General features: G+C 40.2%; 1 protein-coding gene across 5 annotated transcripts in view; it reads right to left on the reverse strand.

The window, feature by feature from the left end:
- The window catches only part of RARB (retinoic acid receptor beta), a 333,110-nt gene that overhangs the window by 50,667 nt on the left and 262,119 nt on the right, over positions 1-20,324 (reverse strand). For 4 of the 5 annotated variants that reach the window (XM_040593378.1, XM_040593377.1, XM_040593379.1 and 1 more), the window contains one exon: positions 16,441-16,589. In XM_040593378.1, coding sequence (XP_040449312.1) covers positions 16,441-16,589 — 149 coding nt within the window. Of the gene's footprint in view, positions 1-4,262; positions 4,383-16,440; positions 16,590-20,324 lie in introns of those variants that run through there. The other variant, XM_040593380.1, reaches the window with a different exon arrangement.

Raw genomic sequence — 20,324 nt, forward strand, 5'->3', positions numbered from 1 at the left:
CATCTTTTCTGTGCACCACACCACACTCCGCCCAGGCCCACCAATCTTGTTATCTTAATGGATGACAGATAGAATATCACTCTGACCATGCCACATTAGGTGTCCTCATTTACCGAGTGCAAGGAAAAAATGCTGAGTATAAATTATTCAGAAATCTATTGTATCAGCGTGTGTTCTCTGAGCACCCACCACTGGCAGAGCAGACAGATTATTTTTCACTTTTAATTGTGTTGATATCTTATCTGCTGCACTGAAAGCAGAGAGTGATATGTGAAACCATATGTATCAAGCAGCAAATAAACCCAGTTTACTAGGTCTATTGCTTAGAACTAAATAACCTATTTAGTCAATCTAACTTGAACACAATACCAAAAAACCCCACCTCATCCCTCGCACCACTTAACTTTGTAGTGTTTGCCGCTGATTGTGTCAAATTAAAGAGTTCAGTACTGAGCAGCAGTGCCCACAGCGAATATTAACTATTTCAGTAATATTTTGAATGCCATTATGCCACTGGCTACCTGAACACAAAGGAACTCATTAAGGATGAGCCTTCTAGATAATGTTAAACGTTTAAGCTTATGAAGTCTTACAGAATTGTGAGCATGAACTGCTACCCTTACATATTTGATGGGGAACCTATACAACTCCTCCTTCACAGTCCTGTTGATTTTGGCAAGTTGGATCATTTAGAGCTCAATTTATGCACAACGCATGAAGACATGGGTCATTTGATCACAACAGCATCTTAAAAATATTTTGCCAGCGTAGGACATGCCAAATCTTATTTGCAGACGTACTGGGCTTGCAAGATGAAAACTTGCACTGCAAGCCCTGGACAGGGTCATCAGCAGAGAAGGGCTATTGCAAGCCCAATCTGTTTGAACAGCCTGCTAGGTTTATCTGGTTCAGCTTTGATTACCCCCAAATACAGGCAGCCAGCTATGACTCCCGAAAGATTTAAAGGCCATTCTTTGGTAAATTTGCAAAATAAGCTTCTGAGTGAAGTATACTGACACTTTATCATAAGAGAAACAAAGGAGTAGGAAGGACTTTTCTATGGTACAGTTTATCAGTCCTTTATAAACTCCGACTGACTGAGCTCTGAAAGGCAAAGATAAAAACCAGTAACAACCGAAAAGAATAATCCATCCCACAACATACCTGAAACCTCTGCCATCAGCTTTATTCTGAAATAGGGGCTGTGTAAATATGTACCTTTTTTACAAAACGTATCTGTTTGTGATGCATAGCCTCTTTTCAGTTTATTTATTTTAATCATTCACATTACCCTCTATCCCTGCTAACCCCATAAAATGTACTTAGGCAAGGTAAGGACTTAATTCCTGCTATCTCTGGAGCATCAACAGAAACATTTAAGGTCTCTCTTAGTGATGAGATCTGTACAAAACCACTTTGCTCTGTGTATGGGGAATTGCCCAGGTACATTCATGGAATAAATGCGGTTTGCAACATTTTTATTACAGGTGGTAGCAATCAAGGAACAAAAAACCCCTTCCTTTCAAAATCCTGGTATGATCAGTGGTCAGGTTAGGGCAGAGACACACAATTTTTAGTTGTTAACTAGGAATATTTGCCCTGAAAGGCCTTGATAACATGCACTCCCACAACTGGAATTGCACAGACAGGCTTATAAAAGACCTAAAAGCCCCAGCATATTCCGTTAAGTGACTCGTGACTCCATATAGTACAAAAGACACTGCAAAATGGCTGCAGCCAGAACACAAGACCCCCACAAGTAATGAGAGCTGCCAAAGCAGCTATCTAAAAGAAAGCTAAAATGAGCATATTCCCAGTTGCACAGCACTTTTCCAGGATGTCTGCACTGTCTATCACACTTTGGAAGTCACGGCTTACAGAATAAACAAATTAATTGTCTGACATTGTGGCTGGAAACCACCGCTGGCACAAAATGGAAGCAGCTACAACAATAAGTAGAGGAAGGCTCACTGCCAGGAAGCAGGGAAATTGTTCTGATGATGTATGTCAGGGCAGGACAGGCAGATCTTTGCAAAAACAAACCAATAAATGCCATTAAATGTCAATAGCTTGTAGAGAGCACCTAAAGATGCCAGGCACGTGGCAGCAGAGGGGCTGGGCACCAGCCTGCCCTGGGAAGTGCTCTGGGTTTGTCTGTTTGTCTGTTGTTGCTGTTCTTTCCAACAGAAACTCTCTGCTTGTCATCCACATTTCATCATGTCTAACCATTTATTCTGCAGGTGAAGAGCAGCCGTAATCTTCCATGGCTGAAGAAACCCAAATTTGCTATTGACAGCAGGGGATTTTGTTTTGGTTTTGTTGTTTGTTTGTTTTTGTTTTGTTTTTTTTAAAAATCAATAGAGCTCAAAACACTTGATAAAAATAAGCAGGTGTTATCTCACACCTCGCATACAGGAATACAGACCTGTGGACCTAAGAGCAACCCACTAAGGGGAAAAAAGGTCTATTCTCTTTTCATTATTTTAACACAAATGGAAAAGTTTGAAAGATTTCAGGGTTTTCTCATTCCTTAGAAAAAGAAAAAGGCCCAGAAGCCAGGGACAGGCAGATAAGCTAAGCTACTTAAATAGGGATACTCGTCTGCAACTGCAAAAAATTCTCCAGCAAAGACAAAGCAGGTCATACTTGATAAATCCTAATAGTTTCTAAGGTGACAAAATTATCGTGGGGCTTAGGGGGCAAGGAAAAGAAACCCAATTTTGGTGACTGAACTTGAACAAAATTATTCATGGGGCTACTAACGCTGATTAGCCATTAGCCACTGGTGAGGTTGGAAACAAACCCCATTTTTCATGGTGCCTCACAAAAACACATCTTTTCATTCCACAAACCTTGGTCTAATGTTAAAAACATGCCCCAAACCATAAAAACGTTGATTTTTTTTTTTTTCTGGGGAGTTTGAAACACTTCTGCTGGCCAACTGGCAGAGAGGCAGCTTACTGATGAAACAGGGGAGATGTGTTCAATTTTCTACAAATGTGCAGCAACCAGATCTCCCTAGCAAGGGTACCACAACATCCCTAAGACTACACACAGATTTCTTCACAATTTCAATTTTCGCTGAACTCCTGACCTTTCTAGCAAACATGTCAAAGTCTCCAGACAGAACAGTCATCACCTTGAAACAATATGTGAGGGGAACGATCGGCTGAGATTTTCTGCTTCTCCACTTCAGTAATTTAAACAGAGAGGAAAGCGCTGGTATGCACTTCCATCTGCTTTCTTCAAATTAAAAAAAAAAAAAAAAAAGAGATGAAATGTATATAATTAAAAAGTTACAGTTAACTTCCTTTCAGTAATGTCTGTAGGATGGTTTTTGGCCTGCTAGGAAACTCCAGATGGGAAGAGTAATGAATATAATTGAATACGAATAACAGGAGATCAAAGAAATGCTTTTCTGAGTTGTAGTGCACTGAGTTATTTCACACAGTTTAATGGAGAACTCAGGAATGAATTATTGCATTTTGCTATTTTCTTATATTTTTGTTTATGCAAATCAATTCTCTTTAACCTAATTTGTGGAGGACCAGACCTATAACCCAATAAAACCATAAAATGTCACTAGGATGGTCATACAATTGGCTAGTGCTCATCCAAAAGGCTCTATGTTGTTAACTGCTCATCGTTTTTTCACTTTCTTCCCCTCCAGTGCCTCAGGATTTATATCACCAATTAAGACAATAATGAGTGCCCCAGGTTGACCTCCCAGGAGCAAGAATTAATTAAGTGCAGTATTTCTTTGTAAAGAATGACACTTTTCCAAACCATTTCTGTAGCTGCTCTCTTGCATAGAAGCACAGTCTCAGGAAAGACTTTCCAAATTGTTATCCCCAAAATGTAATACTGATTTTGGTTGATGCTCATAATTTGGGTCTCTGTTTTTATCTATTGGTTTTTCAGGTGGTTGGAGCAGGGGGACCATTTCCAAGGACAATGCTACAATTTTACTACACATACATGGGATTTTTTTTTCAGAGTGACAAAGGAAAGACAGCTAAGCAACAGCAACTCTAACAAAGTAGTAGACCTCCTAAAGGAAAACAACAAAAAATCCCCACCAAGCTATACCTATGCAGTGACACGCAGATTCCTGCAGCAGGCAGGACAAGGAAAAGACTCATGTTAGCTATGCAATTACTACGCTGCAATTACTTGTAGTAGTCTTTCAAATTAGCCTCTCCACTTAGCTGCTGGCAGGGATGAAAACACATTTAAAGGAAAGGACAAGCTCAAACACAAACCTGTATGTGAGAAAGAAGGTATGTGCATGCTCCAAGGAAATTCCCCACACGGGCAGGCATCATTCTCCTCCTCCTCCCCTCTCAGCCTTCACCACAAAGGCTTGCAGACTTCCCCCACATATTTGGCACCACAGTTATTTATCAGAAGAGGCACAGGGACTTTCGTTAATCGTCAGCCAATATAAAAATCCCTGCATTTCTGCACCGTCTGAAATTTATAGAGGTGCTAGTTTCTAACCCACTATCAGCAACTAAATGTTTACAGCTCAGCTGAAATCATAATGCAAACTATGCCACAAATATTTATATATGCCTGCAAGCTGCCTGAAGCACAATTCCCCTTGCTCTAGCAGAGGGAATTGCATAGTTTCTGTGCACAGCCTGCTGCTCCCTGCCCTCTCCCCACCCACCCTGAGCCAATGCAGCACCCCAGCCTGAGCCCAGCCAGCTGGGTGGGTGCCTGTGGGTGCTGGCCCAGCACCCACCTGCCAGGATGGCTGGTGAAGGGCTGGCTCTGGCTGTGCCGCAGCACGGCTCCCGCTTGTCTTCAAGACCCAGCATGTTTCTTTTCTTTTTGTCCAACCCGGGAGTAGTTTTAAAATGTGCCCGATCCGCAGCAGAGAAGAATTTTCTGAAAACAATGCAGAAAGCAACCTAAAAATATTCAGAAGAAAGAACATGGACATAAATGTGCCAAAATAAACCAGATGTCTTGAGCATTATCCTTCCTGGTACATTTTTCAGGTATCTATCTGAATGACTCATCAACACATGTTTATTATCTCCCCACAATTTTTTTTCACTTAGTTTTGACAGTTGATGTCTAAACAAATATGTTGTATCAGATCTCTTGAAATCTGGCAAAAGTAGTATCTTGTACTTACTACTTTCTGCTACACTCTCATTCCCCCGCATTCAGTGACAAAGAAACTCTGCTAATACAGAACTACTCACTAAAACCTTGTAAAACATAGAGTTTAGTGAAACTTGGATGCCTGGAGACTAGAAAACAGAGTTCAAGTAAACACCCAAAAACATGCCAGAAACATGCAAGTCTGGCTCTCTAGTACTGGCAGTAGTCAAGGAAAATTACCTTTCTACACTGCAGCTGAAACTCATTACTGAAGGCGACAGCAGAGGGATGAGTTGGAGCTGGACCGGCTTGGCAAACCCACCATTTTTAAGAGTGAGATGGTGGCCATACCCATCTGCCTGGCTCCTGTACACAGTCAAAGTACACACGGTCAAAATGGTCTCAACAACATGCAAAAGCAGGCTGCGAAAGGTGGATGAACTGCAGCCTGTGCCAGTGCAAGGGATTAGCAACTGCACAAACAGAGCCAGAGGAATCTACTGACTAGTTATTCCAAGCTGTAAGGAAGGACTCTTAAGGTAACACTAATTGGAGATATGTATCTCATTACAACACCAACAAAATCACGCTGAGATGCTGAAAAAGCATCACAGCTTACATGACAAACACAGCACTGCCTCCACCTTGCCCAGTGCTGGGCACCACTGTTCATTCAGCCAAGCCGTAGGGAAGCAAGGGAGAGTCTGGGACTGGGCAACTTTGACGACAAGCAAACATGACCTTTCAGAGATGAGTGAATGAACTAGGACTGATTAATCTAACACAGGAAAATCTTAGCAAGATGTTTTCCTGTTTTTTCCCTCCCCTGCCAGACTTTAATCAATGGCCAGATTCAAGCACAGAGCTCATATAGTCACAAGACGATCATTCTTTCAGTTTACAAAAATCACATGGACTTGGGATAAGATAAAAGGTCTTTTTAGTTAGCTCATCCATTTGGCTCCTGGGTGTTATGCTTGCATCTCTCCTATTCACCTAATGCTCTCTTTCTTCTTTCCTTTCAAAAAAATACATAGTTTTCATTTTTGTTTCTATACACGTAGCAGTCACTGTACATCACTATGGATAAATGTGGACTGCTTAAGACCATTTACAGCACCACTTGAGCAATGCCATGACCCCCTAAAAAAAAAAAAAAGCTAACAAAGTGGTGGTGCTCATTCATCTAAAAAATGATGGGCTGCAGAGCTTCCTCTGAAACACTCTGCTTAAATCTTCAGGAGCACTGCCACTCTTTTGGACCAGCAGAAAGCACATGAGGACCACAGTGCACTCTGAAGCAAGGACCTAATAATTTACATTTCTCCAAAGCAAGGCAAGCACCCCAGAGGCAGGGAAGACCTGTTGGGAATATTCACCTGGAGAGCTGCCAGCTGGGACACTCGCAGGAGGAGTGAACAGTAGCCCGCTAGAGTGGCTGCACCACGGCTATAAATCTCTGCTTTCCCTGGAGCACCTAGGAGGAGGGAGAGGGAACCGGACATAGCTGATAGTAATGGTCACTTTTACAGGGACTCTGAAATGGGAACAAACTTGCTCCATAAGCATTTGATCAGTCTCCCTGCCACCAGGTGATGGCAGACCCTGCTATTGTGCTGTGGCTGGGGGCTGCTGGCTCTCCCCTCCAGAGCTGGAAGGGTCCCCAGCAGTCGCTGAGGTCTGCTATAGCTGGAGTGAAATCACCAACAGCATTTACAGCCAATCAAATCTACATTTCTTTGGCACTACTTGCAACTGATGTCTCACCTTCTAATTTATGTATCCGTTATTCTAGACGGGCGATCCAGAAACAATATACCTTTTCCCCTTTAAACATAGGTATTATGATACAGCTTTTATTGCATAGTAACTTTTCCCACTGAAATATATTAAATGAGAAATTTTAACTGTGGCCATGTGAAATCATAAGGGACTTTATACACAAAAATGTCTTTCTACTTCACAGCTGTCTCCTGAGTTGAGCTGTGGAATTTGTGGGGACTCCTGCATATTATCAAAAGGAAAAACAATTTATGAGTAGGGACACAATATTTGACAGACCAGCTGCAGCAGTATACCAGTTAAACAGTTACTATACCAATATACCAAAACTACTAATTACAGAATTGGATGCAAGGTTTCTTTAACTTTACAAGTTTTTGTAAGTGGAGTACTGAGCTCCACAGCTGTCATGCCTAGAGGTGTCTCCTGTATGTGGGATGTTCCTCTGAAATAATCAGAATAATATAAAACAGGAAGGGCACAACACATACGTCCTTTGCACCGAACTTAAGAAACAACGTATCCATACTTAAAGATGATAGCAAAATCCAGATACAAAGAGCAAAAGACAGACACATAGGGTATAATCTTAACTTTGGCAGTTTCTGATTTTTTGAATGGCTCCTAAAAAATGGAAGGTTTTTTAGTAAGGCATTTGTTTTCTTTTACAGGAGGAAGAAAAAGAAGATTGCATACAATAAACAAATTTAAGAAAGAATCTGTAAAGCTGACAGTATTGGAAACTGAAACATGGAAAACTGCATCCAACTGTCTTCCCAGCTACAGCAGAAGACTTAAATTTCACAAAGAGCAGCTCTGCAAGGCTGAACAGCTTTAGGATCCATGTTGCAAAATCAGTTGCACTCCATTGCCAGAGGAAACTAAAGAAAATACCCCTCCAGGAAATTTCCTCAAAGGAATACTTCATTTGGGATTAGAAAGAACCTCTGTTTCCATTAGTAGGTCAGTCAGTAATCACAGAGAGCAATGGAAGGTCACTTTCGTAGGGCAATCAAAGTATTTCTGCAAATTGGCAAGCTGACTGCTTATGAACTGGGTGATGGTTTACAATAACCAGAAAATACAGATAGGTACATCTTTCAAAATAAATTCAAAAAAAGTAGCAAACAAAAGGCATCTGAATATCTACCTAATATGTAAGGGAACAGAATTACATAATGGATAATTTCATTTTGAACACTTATGAACCCCCCTGACTTTGGATTTACTTCTCTAAACAGTGACAATCAGAAAATCTTTATGTACTTAATAAGAAAAACACAAACTACAATTTCAAAAGATGCCTAAAGCAAGCAGAACACTTACCACAACCATCTCACCAGCACTGAAGTCAACACTCAGACAGAACCACACTCTGCAAATGATTCTACTCTCCCCCTTTCTTCCACAGAAAACAGTGCACTTCCTTATGGGGTCCAGCAAGCTATCCTAAATCTCAGTTCAACAGAACAACTGCTTATGTATCCCTTCTCTATGTCTCATTAACCAGGTTCTTTTTAAAAAAAGTTCCATAGTTAGAAAATAAAAGCTAGTTCATTGTAATTTAACACATCTATAACTGCTGTTCAGTAAGCATAAATAAATATGGCATAGTATTAAAAAAAGGGTACGGTATTAGTTTTATTAGAAAATATGAAGAGTAATTTCTGAGATGTTTGCTCAGATATTCGTATTTCCTTACCTGCTGAACTACCTTTACAAACAACACTTTAAAAGATCATATTATGAAATGTTGCATTAAACATGGTGAAAAGCTGCATTTTTGCCTATACTGGAAAAACTTTCTGGATGTGCCCTTACACGCTGTACTCCACATCTATAATTAAAGGCCACATGTGGTCCTTAAACTAATGGACAGCTATGAAATAGATTGACAAGATGAGAACAAAATAAAAGTGTTTTCTCCCTCTCTAGTGAGGAAAATAGAAAAAGTAAAATCCATTAGAACCTACTTACAGGAAATTAAAAACATGCTCCATACCCACTGCATACAAAACAGGGGACTTCTGAGCGGGTAAGCATTCCAGCCTGGACTGCAGCCCACCTGCTTCTGGCATCTCTGGTTGGTGTGTCACGACATGATTTGCATAGACAGCACTTTTACACATACATATGATTTACTTAATTCTGTTGAAGCTGTTGTAAACCATGAGCATGTTACAGATCCGGTGTGAGCCTCAGCTCTCCCTCAGCCATCTGTTAACAAGCCACAACAACTATGAACAGGTAAAAGTTGGATAGAAATGTGACAAGCACAAGTACTGACCTTGGTGTGAGAAACCATGATTCAACTCCAATAACAACTGGCACCTACACATGTAAATTTGAAGTTTCTTCTTCTTATGGTGTGCATTCTCAGTTACAGAAAGGAACAGACGCTGCCAGAAGCATAAGACTCAATAATTTGAGTTTACTATTACTACTAATGAAAAAACTGTAGCTGTTATGGTAAAGTTATTGGCAAAAGAGCCTGAAAAGATATGTATGGTCAGCAGGCATGAAGACTACATCTCTATTAGGAAATGCTCTTGGGAACAGTCATGGGCACATGGGCTGGCTGACTTATCATGGAAGTCCACCTCTACGTTAGTCAGTTTTGGCCTTCGAAACAGGACAGCTGCATCCAAACTGCCCATGGGAGATGGCTGCATGCAGGAGGAGCAGAAGTTGGTACAGCCAGAAACATTCCAGGTGCACAGCATGGCAAAGCAGTGCCCCAAAACGTGGCTGGTCACCACTGCACCATGGTTTAAGAGCCTGATGCTGCTGTTCATTTTTGAGAAAACCTTCACTAATGGTATCAGGAATTTTGCACGAGAATGAAGTGCAAGATTTAAGCCAAACAATCATACGTCATTATTTGACAGCTTATGCAAAATAAGAGAGCGGTTTCCAGTTCCGGTTTCCATAGGATATTTGCCCTTGTGCTCACAAATAACTGGAGCAGTGTGGTTAGCACAGTTAGAAAGTAATTTGGGATAATGTCTGTGCTTCTATAGCACCAGCATCACTGTTAGAAACAAATTAATTCGTAAAAACAACTATTCTCACAGCTTAAGATGAACTCCTGGTCTATGACTGAGAGCAATGCACAGGATAAGAGAAGGATGAGCTGTGCTTATATATCCCTACAGACACTGCTGCTCTTTATCTGTCTCTGCACCAGAAGCCCAGTGCAGGGGAACAGCAGAGATATAATACACAACTTCGGCCCACAGCATTGGAAATCAAATATGGCATTCAAATGCACAACACAATTTTAATTTTTGTTATCTGTCATGGTTAGCAATTAATATTTTTTCTTCATTCATGTCATTCACACGACCCAGAAAGATATTTTAAAATATCCAGTAAGACAGAATTTTTGTTCCTGGTCCCATCTATTTCATCATGTTTACTTGCTCTCAGTGGGCTTCCAATAAATATATGCTTCCCTATCCTTCAAAAATTTGAAATAACTTCAGTATCTGGCAAAAGTTTTATCTTCCAAACAAAGAGAAACATTAAATCAGAACTAACTGAAACAGATATCAGCTTTTCACAGGACATCTGGCTTTCCTCATTTTGTTATTTCAAAAACTAAAATTTTGAAGACAGCATTAAAGCGAGCAGGTCTTTTCTGGTACTACAAAATATATATAAAAATTCCAGGGTTTCAGCTACATTTAAATCAGTTGCAACTCATTTAGTGTCTTTCTGCATATGGCACTGCTTTCTGCAAATAAATGGCTTTAAGCATTGCTACACTTTACAGTTTAAGATCAGATGATATTAACAGTATGCAGAAATGCATCTCAGAATATGTTTTCACCTTCTAAAAAATGATTGTTGATTTAGCTGAAACTAGGAGCAATTTTCTATGATTTGAGGAATTTTTCATAGCTGTGCATGAATGACAGCATGCATCTCCACTGCTGGCACTGTCACTTACTAATACAGCTTAAATGGAGACGAATACAGCTTGATCATTCAAGCTGATCTGTATTTTTCTTTGAACCAATTGAAGCTTTTACAATTGCATTGCTGCAAACAATGTTACTTCTTTCCCTGATACAAATCATACTGTGCATATAATTTCAACTTTACTTTTCTTGCTTTTTGTTTCAGTTATAGATTATTAAAACATGCCAGGAAAGCAAAGCCAAACAAATATACAGAATATTAGCTGATTTTATAAAGTTTGCTTTCGTTTTTTTAGTGTTAGGTAATTGAGAAAATTCTATGTCTGGATTTTTAATTCCCAGTAAAGGGGCATAAATATAGGCTTAAATTTAATTATATTATAGCTAGAAGCTAACATGTACAAGAATGGTGTTATCAAAAAGAACTGCTGCTTAAGATCCCTCTACAATCCCAGAACTGCCTAAGAAAATGCAAATCTGTCCTCACATGATCTAAGAGGCATTATTAAAAGAAAAAGGCATCTGTCCCAAAGGATACTGTTCCATAAAGGGAACTTTGCTATGACAATCTCTAAAATATTTTAGGCCACTCATCAACTTTTCTTGCAGAACAAAGCATAATATCCTTGCCATCAAACTTCAAATAAATAAGAAAACTAAAGCCACCCTCTGTCAGCAGCATTTTGTAAATCTGTTGTTGACTGATGCTGATCATGGATTCATGGCCTGCAGCGGAGGAACCCCAACCCTCTCAGTGCCCAGAGGGACATAACCATGGGGGACACGATGGAGAATGTTAACACAGCTGTGCTTTCAGCACCTAACCCAGTGGCCCATGAGGACAGGCTGCTCTGGAGGGTGACCCAGAGTAGATCTAGTTTAGATGCTCTGAATCAGCCGTTAAGAGGAGCTCCTTCTCTCCACTGACTACAGCGAGAGCACAGTCTTCAAAGTTAGGTAACAAATTTTGGGCCTGAAGTTGAGTGGTAAGACTGCCTCCCACTGCATCTGGAAGTAAGATAAGGCTGTAAGAAAATGACAGCTTTTCTCCCAAGCTAAATATCCACGTGGATCAGAAAAACCAGAAAAAGTAAAAACTGTTTAATTTTCTCTCTTTTTCTTTTCTTCTCCTATGTGTATCTCATCTTTATTGTGGGAGTCAGTCCTACAGAATTACAAACCTAAACTTCAAGGTATATATCAACGCCTATTTCTTCATACTGCTTAAAGTCTTTGCAATAAAAAAGAGATGTATATGTGTGTGTGTGTATATATGTATGTTTGAGTCAGGAAGGTGTCAAACAAAGAAATGTATTTTCATAGCTGAAGATGTTTGAAAATATAGTAAATGTGGTTACCCTTTTAACTTAATGATCACACATTAGATGTGATTTTATATGAAAACTGATGGGAGGAAAGCTATTCTTCTTTTATGATAAAAGCCAACCTGGGATCGCCTGGTATTGAAGTAGCTTTATCTACATTTTTGTCTATTAGCATCAACAACAGGCAGAGAAGCACCTTGATCATTCAGACAAAACTGCTGGACCGTAAACCTACCCTCTTACATGCTGTGCTGTCTTCTCTCCTGAAACAGCTCTAGGCAACTTTGCTGCCCACCGAATTTAAGCCAGGAATCTGGACAGGACTGCCAGCAGAGGAATGCTGTCTTTTAAATGCCGAGAACAAGCAACAGGGCTTTCAGAGACAGCTGAAGCTGCCAGAACACCAGCTTCTCCTCCTTGCCCACACAATGGCAACATTGTGTGGGGAATCCAGCGCGCTACTCTCAGTCTCCATTTTTGCAAACCCAGCTACAGTGCAAGCCAAGTCAGGACCAAAGAGCTGAGCTTTTGGTGACAGCCAGCCCTATAACCACTTGTACCAGGCTGCATAAATCCAAGTTGTTCATTTTGTATGGAATTTGTTTGCATGCTATGTAGCAACACCCAGACACCAGGGGGAGAAAAAAAAATATCTCTTTTTCAGAAATCTTTAACTGAGATCATGAAACACATAAGTAGATTCCAGACCCCGCCTCTGAAATGCCACACAGTTTACAAAATGGAAAAGTTGCAAATAAGCTGAATATTGTCAATGTACTGTATTATATACATAGAAAAATGGACTACCTCTGGCATTTTGCTTACAAAATACAAATGCACTGTGTAGACCAGTTTGGTTTTGAGATTCTAATACATACACAAAGACATTGATGGGCTATGAGGCACATCAGCCTTTTGCAGCATAACAGCCAGCAATTAACACAAAGCCAGGATTTAAAAAAAACCAAACCCCAGTTTAAAACACCAGAGAGAGCCTGACTGCTGAATTCAACTGACCAAACTGAGAAAAAGTTTAGGACATCAACCTTCTGAAAGTTCCCAGATTTCAAATTTGGAAGGCAAGAAGTCAAGTACTCTAAATCTATAATCACAAATAACATTTTCAGCATGAACATACTAAACTTAGAAAACAAAGATAGCTTAGAATTATTTAGACAGCTCCAAAACTTTTATTGTGGTTCCTAAGTGCATATTATTAAATACTCTGTCCAGCCCCTAAAAACCTTAAAAAACTAGTATATCAAAACAAACCACAGAACAGTCTTTCTAGTGGGGCACAGTACTGAAGATTCTGGTAATGAGTAAGATAGAAGGATCACTTAAAAAAAGGGTGCTTAGGATACTGGGAAAGCATTCAGCAAAGGTTAGGAGGTTGTTCCCAGGTACCTAAAAGAATAAGGTCCCAGGATGACAGTGAGTGGGAAAAGGGGAAGGAAAGACAGGAGAAGGCACCAATTTAATCATCACGCGAGAAGACCACAGCAATGGTTTAACAGTGAAGGCAGCTAAAGGCACATTCTGAAGGTGAAGGCAGCTGAAGGAAAAAGGACAATAATCGTGTGAATTACAATGTTGCAGATCAAAAATGGTATCATCATGGCATGATGTCTGAAAAAACTGCACACCATGAGATTACAGTTGGTGATGTCATGAAGAGAGAGGATGGGAAGTTCTGTCATCATGAACCCTGTGTCCAAGTTAGCAACCCAAAACATGGAGGACACAAAGCTGTCCTTTTGCACTAGATGGAGACTGCTAATGATCACTGTGATGGCAGCTTCACTGGAGCTCAAGGGAGAAAGGCAAAGAAGGAAACAGCGAACTGAAAGAAAACCAAGGGAAAGGCAGCACAGAAAACCAAAAGGAACAGGGCCCTAATTAGATAAGTATGATATGAGCAGATTTTTCCATTCATTTCCCCTGAGAAACAAGATTTTGAGCAGTTCGAAGGGAAAGGTAAATGAGTCAGAAAGGAAAAGATTGAGAAAAGGACCTCATAGCAGAGGAGGTGCAATGCAGGAGGAAAAAGGAGAGAATTTAACATCACAGAACAGAGACTGATAATCAGGTGAAGAAAGAAATGGTGGAAATAGGAGTGAAGAAAGAGAAAATGGCAACAAGGTCAGAAAAGAGGGGAAAAAAAGGAGGATTAATGCTTGATTTGGCTGATATTTTAGTCTAGCTTCTTATGGAATGAGCTTTGTGCAATCCAGCTGTCTGTAAGCGAGGTTGCCTCTCCCCATCCCAACAGCTTTTGAACACACTGCTGAGCTTCAGTGAAATTCCAAATGTCAAAGAAAATAAAGCTCTTTGAAATTGCATGGAGATGCAGTACATGACTGTGCACCAGAGGGACCACTGGTTAACTTAGTGGTCTCATCATGTTCTTTGCCAGTTTCTGGCACTCACTAAGGAAGTTGATTCAAACAGTGGAAGAGATTCATAAAATCCCAGTCCAATTTGTTGGAAGATCTAGCATTAACTAACCCAAGTATTACCAGTCTCAAGCAGCCAAGTTACTGCTCTGGAATATTATTTCTCATAGACTGACAGGTTTTGTACATAACTTTTTTCCTTTTAACAGCAGCTATTGCTAAGTGCTGAATTACCGCATCTTTCAAATTAGCACATAAGTGAACATGTTGTTGTTGAATAATGGCTAACACATTACAAGACTGATTTCTTCATGTATTTTGACAAGTATGGTCTCACTTTATTTCTGAAAATGCTTTGCAGCATGCCAATAAAAACTGTATTTTTTTTTTTGCATATCTTTCAAAAATAATGAAGTCTTAGGGACATGTGACCTTTCTGCCACAGTCTGCAATTACTTCTGTGCTAAGAAGGAACGTGTGGGGTGAGCAAATGACACCACCATTTGTACATTAGCATCTGAGTATGATGAGATTTCGTGTTCAATAAAATCAGCTACAGCATATTCTTACCACAGTTCTTCCTAAGAGACAGTTAAATGATAGTTTTGCGGCATCCAAAAGGAAAAAATGGACATGATATCCAAGGAAAACCTCAATACCAGAAGGAGATTCTAAAACTGAGGTGAGCTTAAATAGTTACTTTCACTACTTCAGTATCTACAGTTATAAAACAGGGGGGAAACCACACTCCATACTATAGTTTTTTGCCTAATGACACAAACCCAGGACTATGATATTTTACATCACTACAAAATGTCAGTAGCATAGAAGAAGTTGCAAGTTCAAAGGATAAAGTAAAAATTGCTAACTGCACAGTATCTGAAAAATATTATAACATTTCACAAAAACAAACCAGCAAAATATCTTTTATGAATTCATTCTAATAACTTCATTTATATGGATATAGCAAATACCACATTTTCAGCATGCGTTAGTATCTTCACTTTACTAAGCACCACACAACTATTTTAATTTGAAGGACGAAAATCATAGGTCTTTAATTGCTAAAAAAGAAAGCTGCGCTACAGTGCCACAGCTAATAAAGTTAACTATGAAAGCATGTGATGATACTTTTTCTTTAGCATTTTTTGCACTACCTTCTTCTTTGCAGGCATACTATTCACTGTGTGTACATCTTTAATTATTGCCATACACACATGGTGTAGCTGAAATTGCTTCTCTGAAGTATATCTTGTCTTTAGACATCCTCTACTTTAGAACAGTGTATTGTGTTACCGCATTCTATGGATAGTCAATTCATGCTCTGACAACCACAGCACTGGAAAGCACCTAGCAGATGTGCCAGCACTGTAGTCTGCCAGATTAAATTTCGCAAATACTAACCTGCTAATCCTCAAATTCCCAATCTGATTTGAGATTAATTAGATAGTTAGAGGCCATGCCAAAAATTCATAGATGATCAGATCCTGTTCCCAGATTCCACCCCCTGGATACACAGCGGTAGCAGCACACAGAAAAACACTGAGAGCAGTCAATGGCCATGTGAGTTCTCAGGGCATACTTGACCTACAGATGGACAGTGAAGAGTCTCAAAGCGTTTTCCCTTTATTTGATTATGTCTGCATCTATGATCACATTCTCATGGTAATCAATACTTAGGGAGGTCCCTGAAAGACATACTTTCGAAGAAGTTATGAAGGGAAATAATTCCAGGCACGATGGTCATTTACTTGACTTTACTCATGAATAAGAGCTAATTCACACAAGGAAGATACAGGTTTATTTGGAGACAATCAAGTCACACCAAACTGCATTGCTTTGCCCCTCTATAAAATGATATGTGGCCCTATAAAAGGAAAGGGAGATGATGGCACTCACCTTACATCCCTCACAAGCACTGACACCATAGTGATATCCCGATGACTTGTCTTGACAGACAAAACAGGGCTTGTAAACACGAGGGGGTGGAAGTGGTGAAGGAGGGCTCGGAACAAGTTCCTCAGAACTGGTGCTCTGAGTTTCAACTGCTACAAAAGAAAAAAGAAATATAATTGAATGATTCATGAATGAATTTTAAATATCTGATTTACTGTATTATAACTATCAAACTGGTCTATATCTTTCTTTGTATAATAAACATTCATCTTTCCTAGCAAAATGTAAAGGGAACTAAAGTAAGGCAAGTAATGACAGGACTACATGCTATAGCCTCAAAAGCCTATTTTAAAGCACCTGATAATTTTTTCATGATCTAGCTACTCAACACCACAAAAGGTCCAGCTCACTTCAGATATATAGTGCTTGAACCTCCTAACAGGCTCAAAAAATGGACAACTTTGGGCTCATGTTCTGGTTTTCACCTATTGAATTGTGTGGGACACGTGTGTGCTGGGTATCAATCTTCAGTCTTCCACTGTTTGTGGCATGTACCCTTCCAACCAGTACCTAATTTTGAGACAGCTCTTGTATCTCTTGCCTTTTCCTACAAAAGATAAGATTTCCAATGTGCAATTCTGCAATAGCAGGATAGCAGCATGCATGGGATGTATGTACAGAGACAAACAACTAAATATAAGACCTGAAGTGAAAATTACCTGAACAAATAATCTTTTTTTTTTTTTTTTTTTTTAAATCTGTAAAACTAGCACAACCCAGCAACACTTCCTTACCTACCTTAGCATTTGTAGCATCAGGAAACCTCTTTGAGAAAGAGCTACTTACACATTATGACCCTACATCCCTTTATTGCCCTAATATTTCTAGATCGTCATTCGTTTTGAACCTGCTGAAAAGCCAGTTATCCCTTTTAGGGAAAGGACATGAAAGCTCTACGATGCAAGATAAGACATGCGAACTACATCTTTCCAAAACATCTGCATTAGTTTTCTGTGATATGCTGTCATCATTCCTCACATTTATTGTAGATGTGCAATACATTTTCATGTTTCACGTAGCCGTCTGCTCCTGCTTAGATAAATCCCTCTAACTTTTCAACAGATAGACAGAAATGACAGGATCTGTGAACTCAGATCTATCCAGAAATATTAGGCACTATCAGTAGAGCTACATCTCAAGAGTACTAACAGCAGGCCCTAAAGAATGTTACTCAATGGAAAAATCTTAAACAAGATTTACTGTACGTGATTTTTTTCAGATTACAAAAATGATACATTTCTATTAAACTCATGATTCATTGTCAACTCATGTTCTGCAGAATTCACAGAGGGCATCATGGAGCACGATGCAACTTCTGATTACTTGTGAGAGAAAGGTCCCTATCTGCCATTTTTACTTGAGTTAAGCTAGTATCAACTTCAAGGACAGACATTTCTTGAGAAGAAAAAAAATGCTAGTGAAGTGCTAAAGGCTCTGATTCTAAGCAAAGAAATACCTTTCCAATGGGAAGAATTTTTTAATGTATCTAACAGTAAGGAGGCTGTGAAAAAATAGAGAAGTAAAATAATGTGGCTCCATAAATCGTGGTTAAGACAATGTCCAGAACTGTACTTACCTTTTCCAGCACTAAGTACACTGAACCTTGGCAAACCAAAAATCTACAGGTTCCTACTGCACCGGGAAAACTTTAATGAAGCTTTTTCTTAATGAAAACACAAATGAGAATGGTAATTTCTTTTCAACAGTATTTTTTGGTATTTAAGAGAGACAGAGAGTGCTCTGTTATTGATCTCTGCATAGCCATCCTACTTGAATCAATAATCTATTAGTACTTTTAAATTAAAGTTAGATTCATCAAATGCCCTTGAGAGGCCTCAAACATTCCTTGCCTTATTTCATGCTCATACATGAATTATGGTGGCTTCAAATCAGTCTATGGAATGATAAAATTTTAGTTTTAAAACTCTAATACCAGCAGACAATGTGTTTCATATTAGCTCATTCAACTCTCCCAGTCCATCTAAAAGGCAGGGGTTAGGTTTCCCATAGGAAAACAAGGTTGTGTCATTCAATAAAACCACCACACTCCTGCAATCCTTCTGCGATTTCAGTTTGGGGAAAACAGTCTTTGCCGAATAATACTGAGACCCTTCTGCTTTTTTCATGATTTCATCCTAAACAAGCACCAGCATCCAACGGTAGTGTTCAAACCACAAACTGTAAGTACAGTGGAGGTCTGTCAGGCACTGGCCAATCACCAGGAACTTGTGATAACCAGAAGAGATTAAGCAACCAGCTCAGTTCATAAATACACAGCACAGCAACTGAAGAGTTGAAGGTGCTGCTACAGAATTCTTCTCTGGACAATGTGAAAAGGTGTACGACAAGGAAAGAACCAGAAGACCCTCCATAAAATAGCCATAAGCATATACGTATCTCTTTATCTCTCTCACTAAAAGATCTTAATCTATTAAATATAATGCTTGCATCTGCTGAACAACCACCCAGAGAGTTTGGTATTTTTTTCTGTGTAAAAAACCCAGTTTGGGAACATCCACTTTTGATCACATACAAGGTGCACAGCTTTCTGGAGAAGGCTTGAACTCAAGTTACACAAGCTCGACTCTCACTCTGGCTTCTGACATACTATTCTTCCTTGGATTTAGGCTTTTTAGCTCTTTATTTGCAAACGTATGTACTGCCAGCATGGAAGTGCAGAAATTCAGTGCATTCATGCGCAGCAGGTATAAAGCATTATTTCTGTGTCATGTGGGTGGCTAGTGGATGCATGACAGCAGAACCTGCTTTCTGGAAAAAAAGCTTTGGCTGCAACTAGGGTAAAAAGGAGTTTACCACCTTTGGAAGAAGGGGCAGGCAACTCTAGAGGACTATAAGGATGTCACGAGGTTTTGCAGGGTGAAGATTAGAGAGGCAAAAGTCCAGCTAGAACTCAGGCTGGCCACTGCTGTAAAAGATAACAAAACCTAGTTTTACAAATCATTAGAAATAAAAGGAGGGCCAAAGATAATCTTGCATCCTTTACTGGATGCAGTGGGGAACACTGCCACAAAGGATGAGGAAACGGCTGAGGTACTTAATGCTTTCTTTGCCTCAGTCTTTAATAGCAAGACCAGCTTCCCTCTGGGTACTCAGCCCCCTGAGCTGGAAGATGGGGATCAGGATGAGCAGAATGAAGTCCCCGCAGTCCAAGAAGAAATGGTTGGTGACCTGCTGCTCCACTTAGATGTGCACAAACCTATGAGGCCAGATGGGATCCACCTGAAGGCAGTGAGGGAGCTGCCAGAGGAGCTCGCTAAGCCACTCTCCACCATCTATCAACAGTCCTGGCAAACTGGAGAGGTCCCAGAAGACTGGAGGTCAGCCAGTGCGATGGCCATCTACAAGAAGGGCAGGAAGGAGGATCTGGGGAACTACAGGCCTGTCAGCTTGACCTCGGTGCCAGGGAGGGTTGTGGAGCAGATCATCCTGAGCACCATCATGGGGCATGTGCAGGACAACTGGGGGATCAGGCTCAACCAGCACGGGGTTATGAAAGGCAGGTCCTGCCTGACTAACCTGATCTCTTCCTACAGCAAACTGACCCACCTAATGGATGAGGGAAAGGCTGTGGGTGTTGTCTACCTGGACCTTCGTAAAGCCTTTGACACCATCTCCCGCAGCATTGTCCTGGAGAAACTGGTTGTTCATGGCTTGGACTGGTGCACTCTATATGCTGGGTAAAAGCTAATGGGACAGCTGAGCCCAAGGAGTGGTGGTGAATGGAGTTACATCCAATTGGTGGCCGGTCACAAGTGGCGTTCCCCAGGGCACAGTATCAGCCCCAGTCCTGTTTAATGTATCTATTA

The sequence above is a fragment of the Falco naumanni genome, chromosome 4, assembly GCF_017639655.2.
Source record: "Falco naumanni isolate bFalNau1 chromosome 4, bFalNau1.pat, whole genome shotgun sequence".
NCBI lineage: Eukaryota > Metazoa > Chordata > Aves > Falconiformes > Falconidae > Falco > Falco naumanni.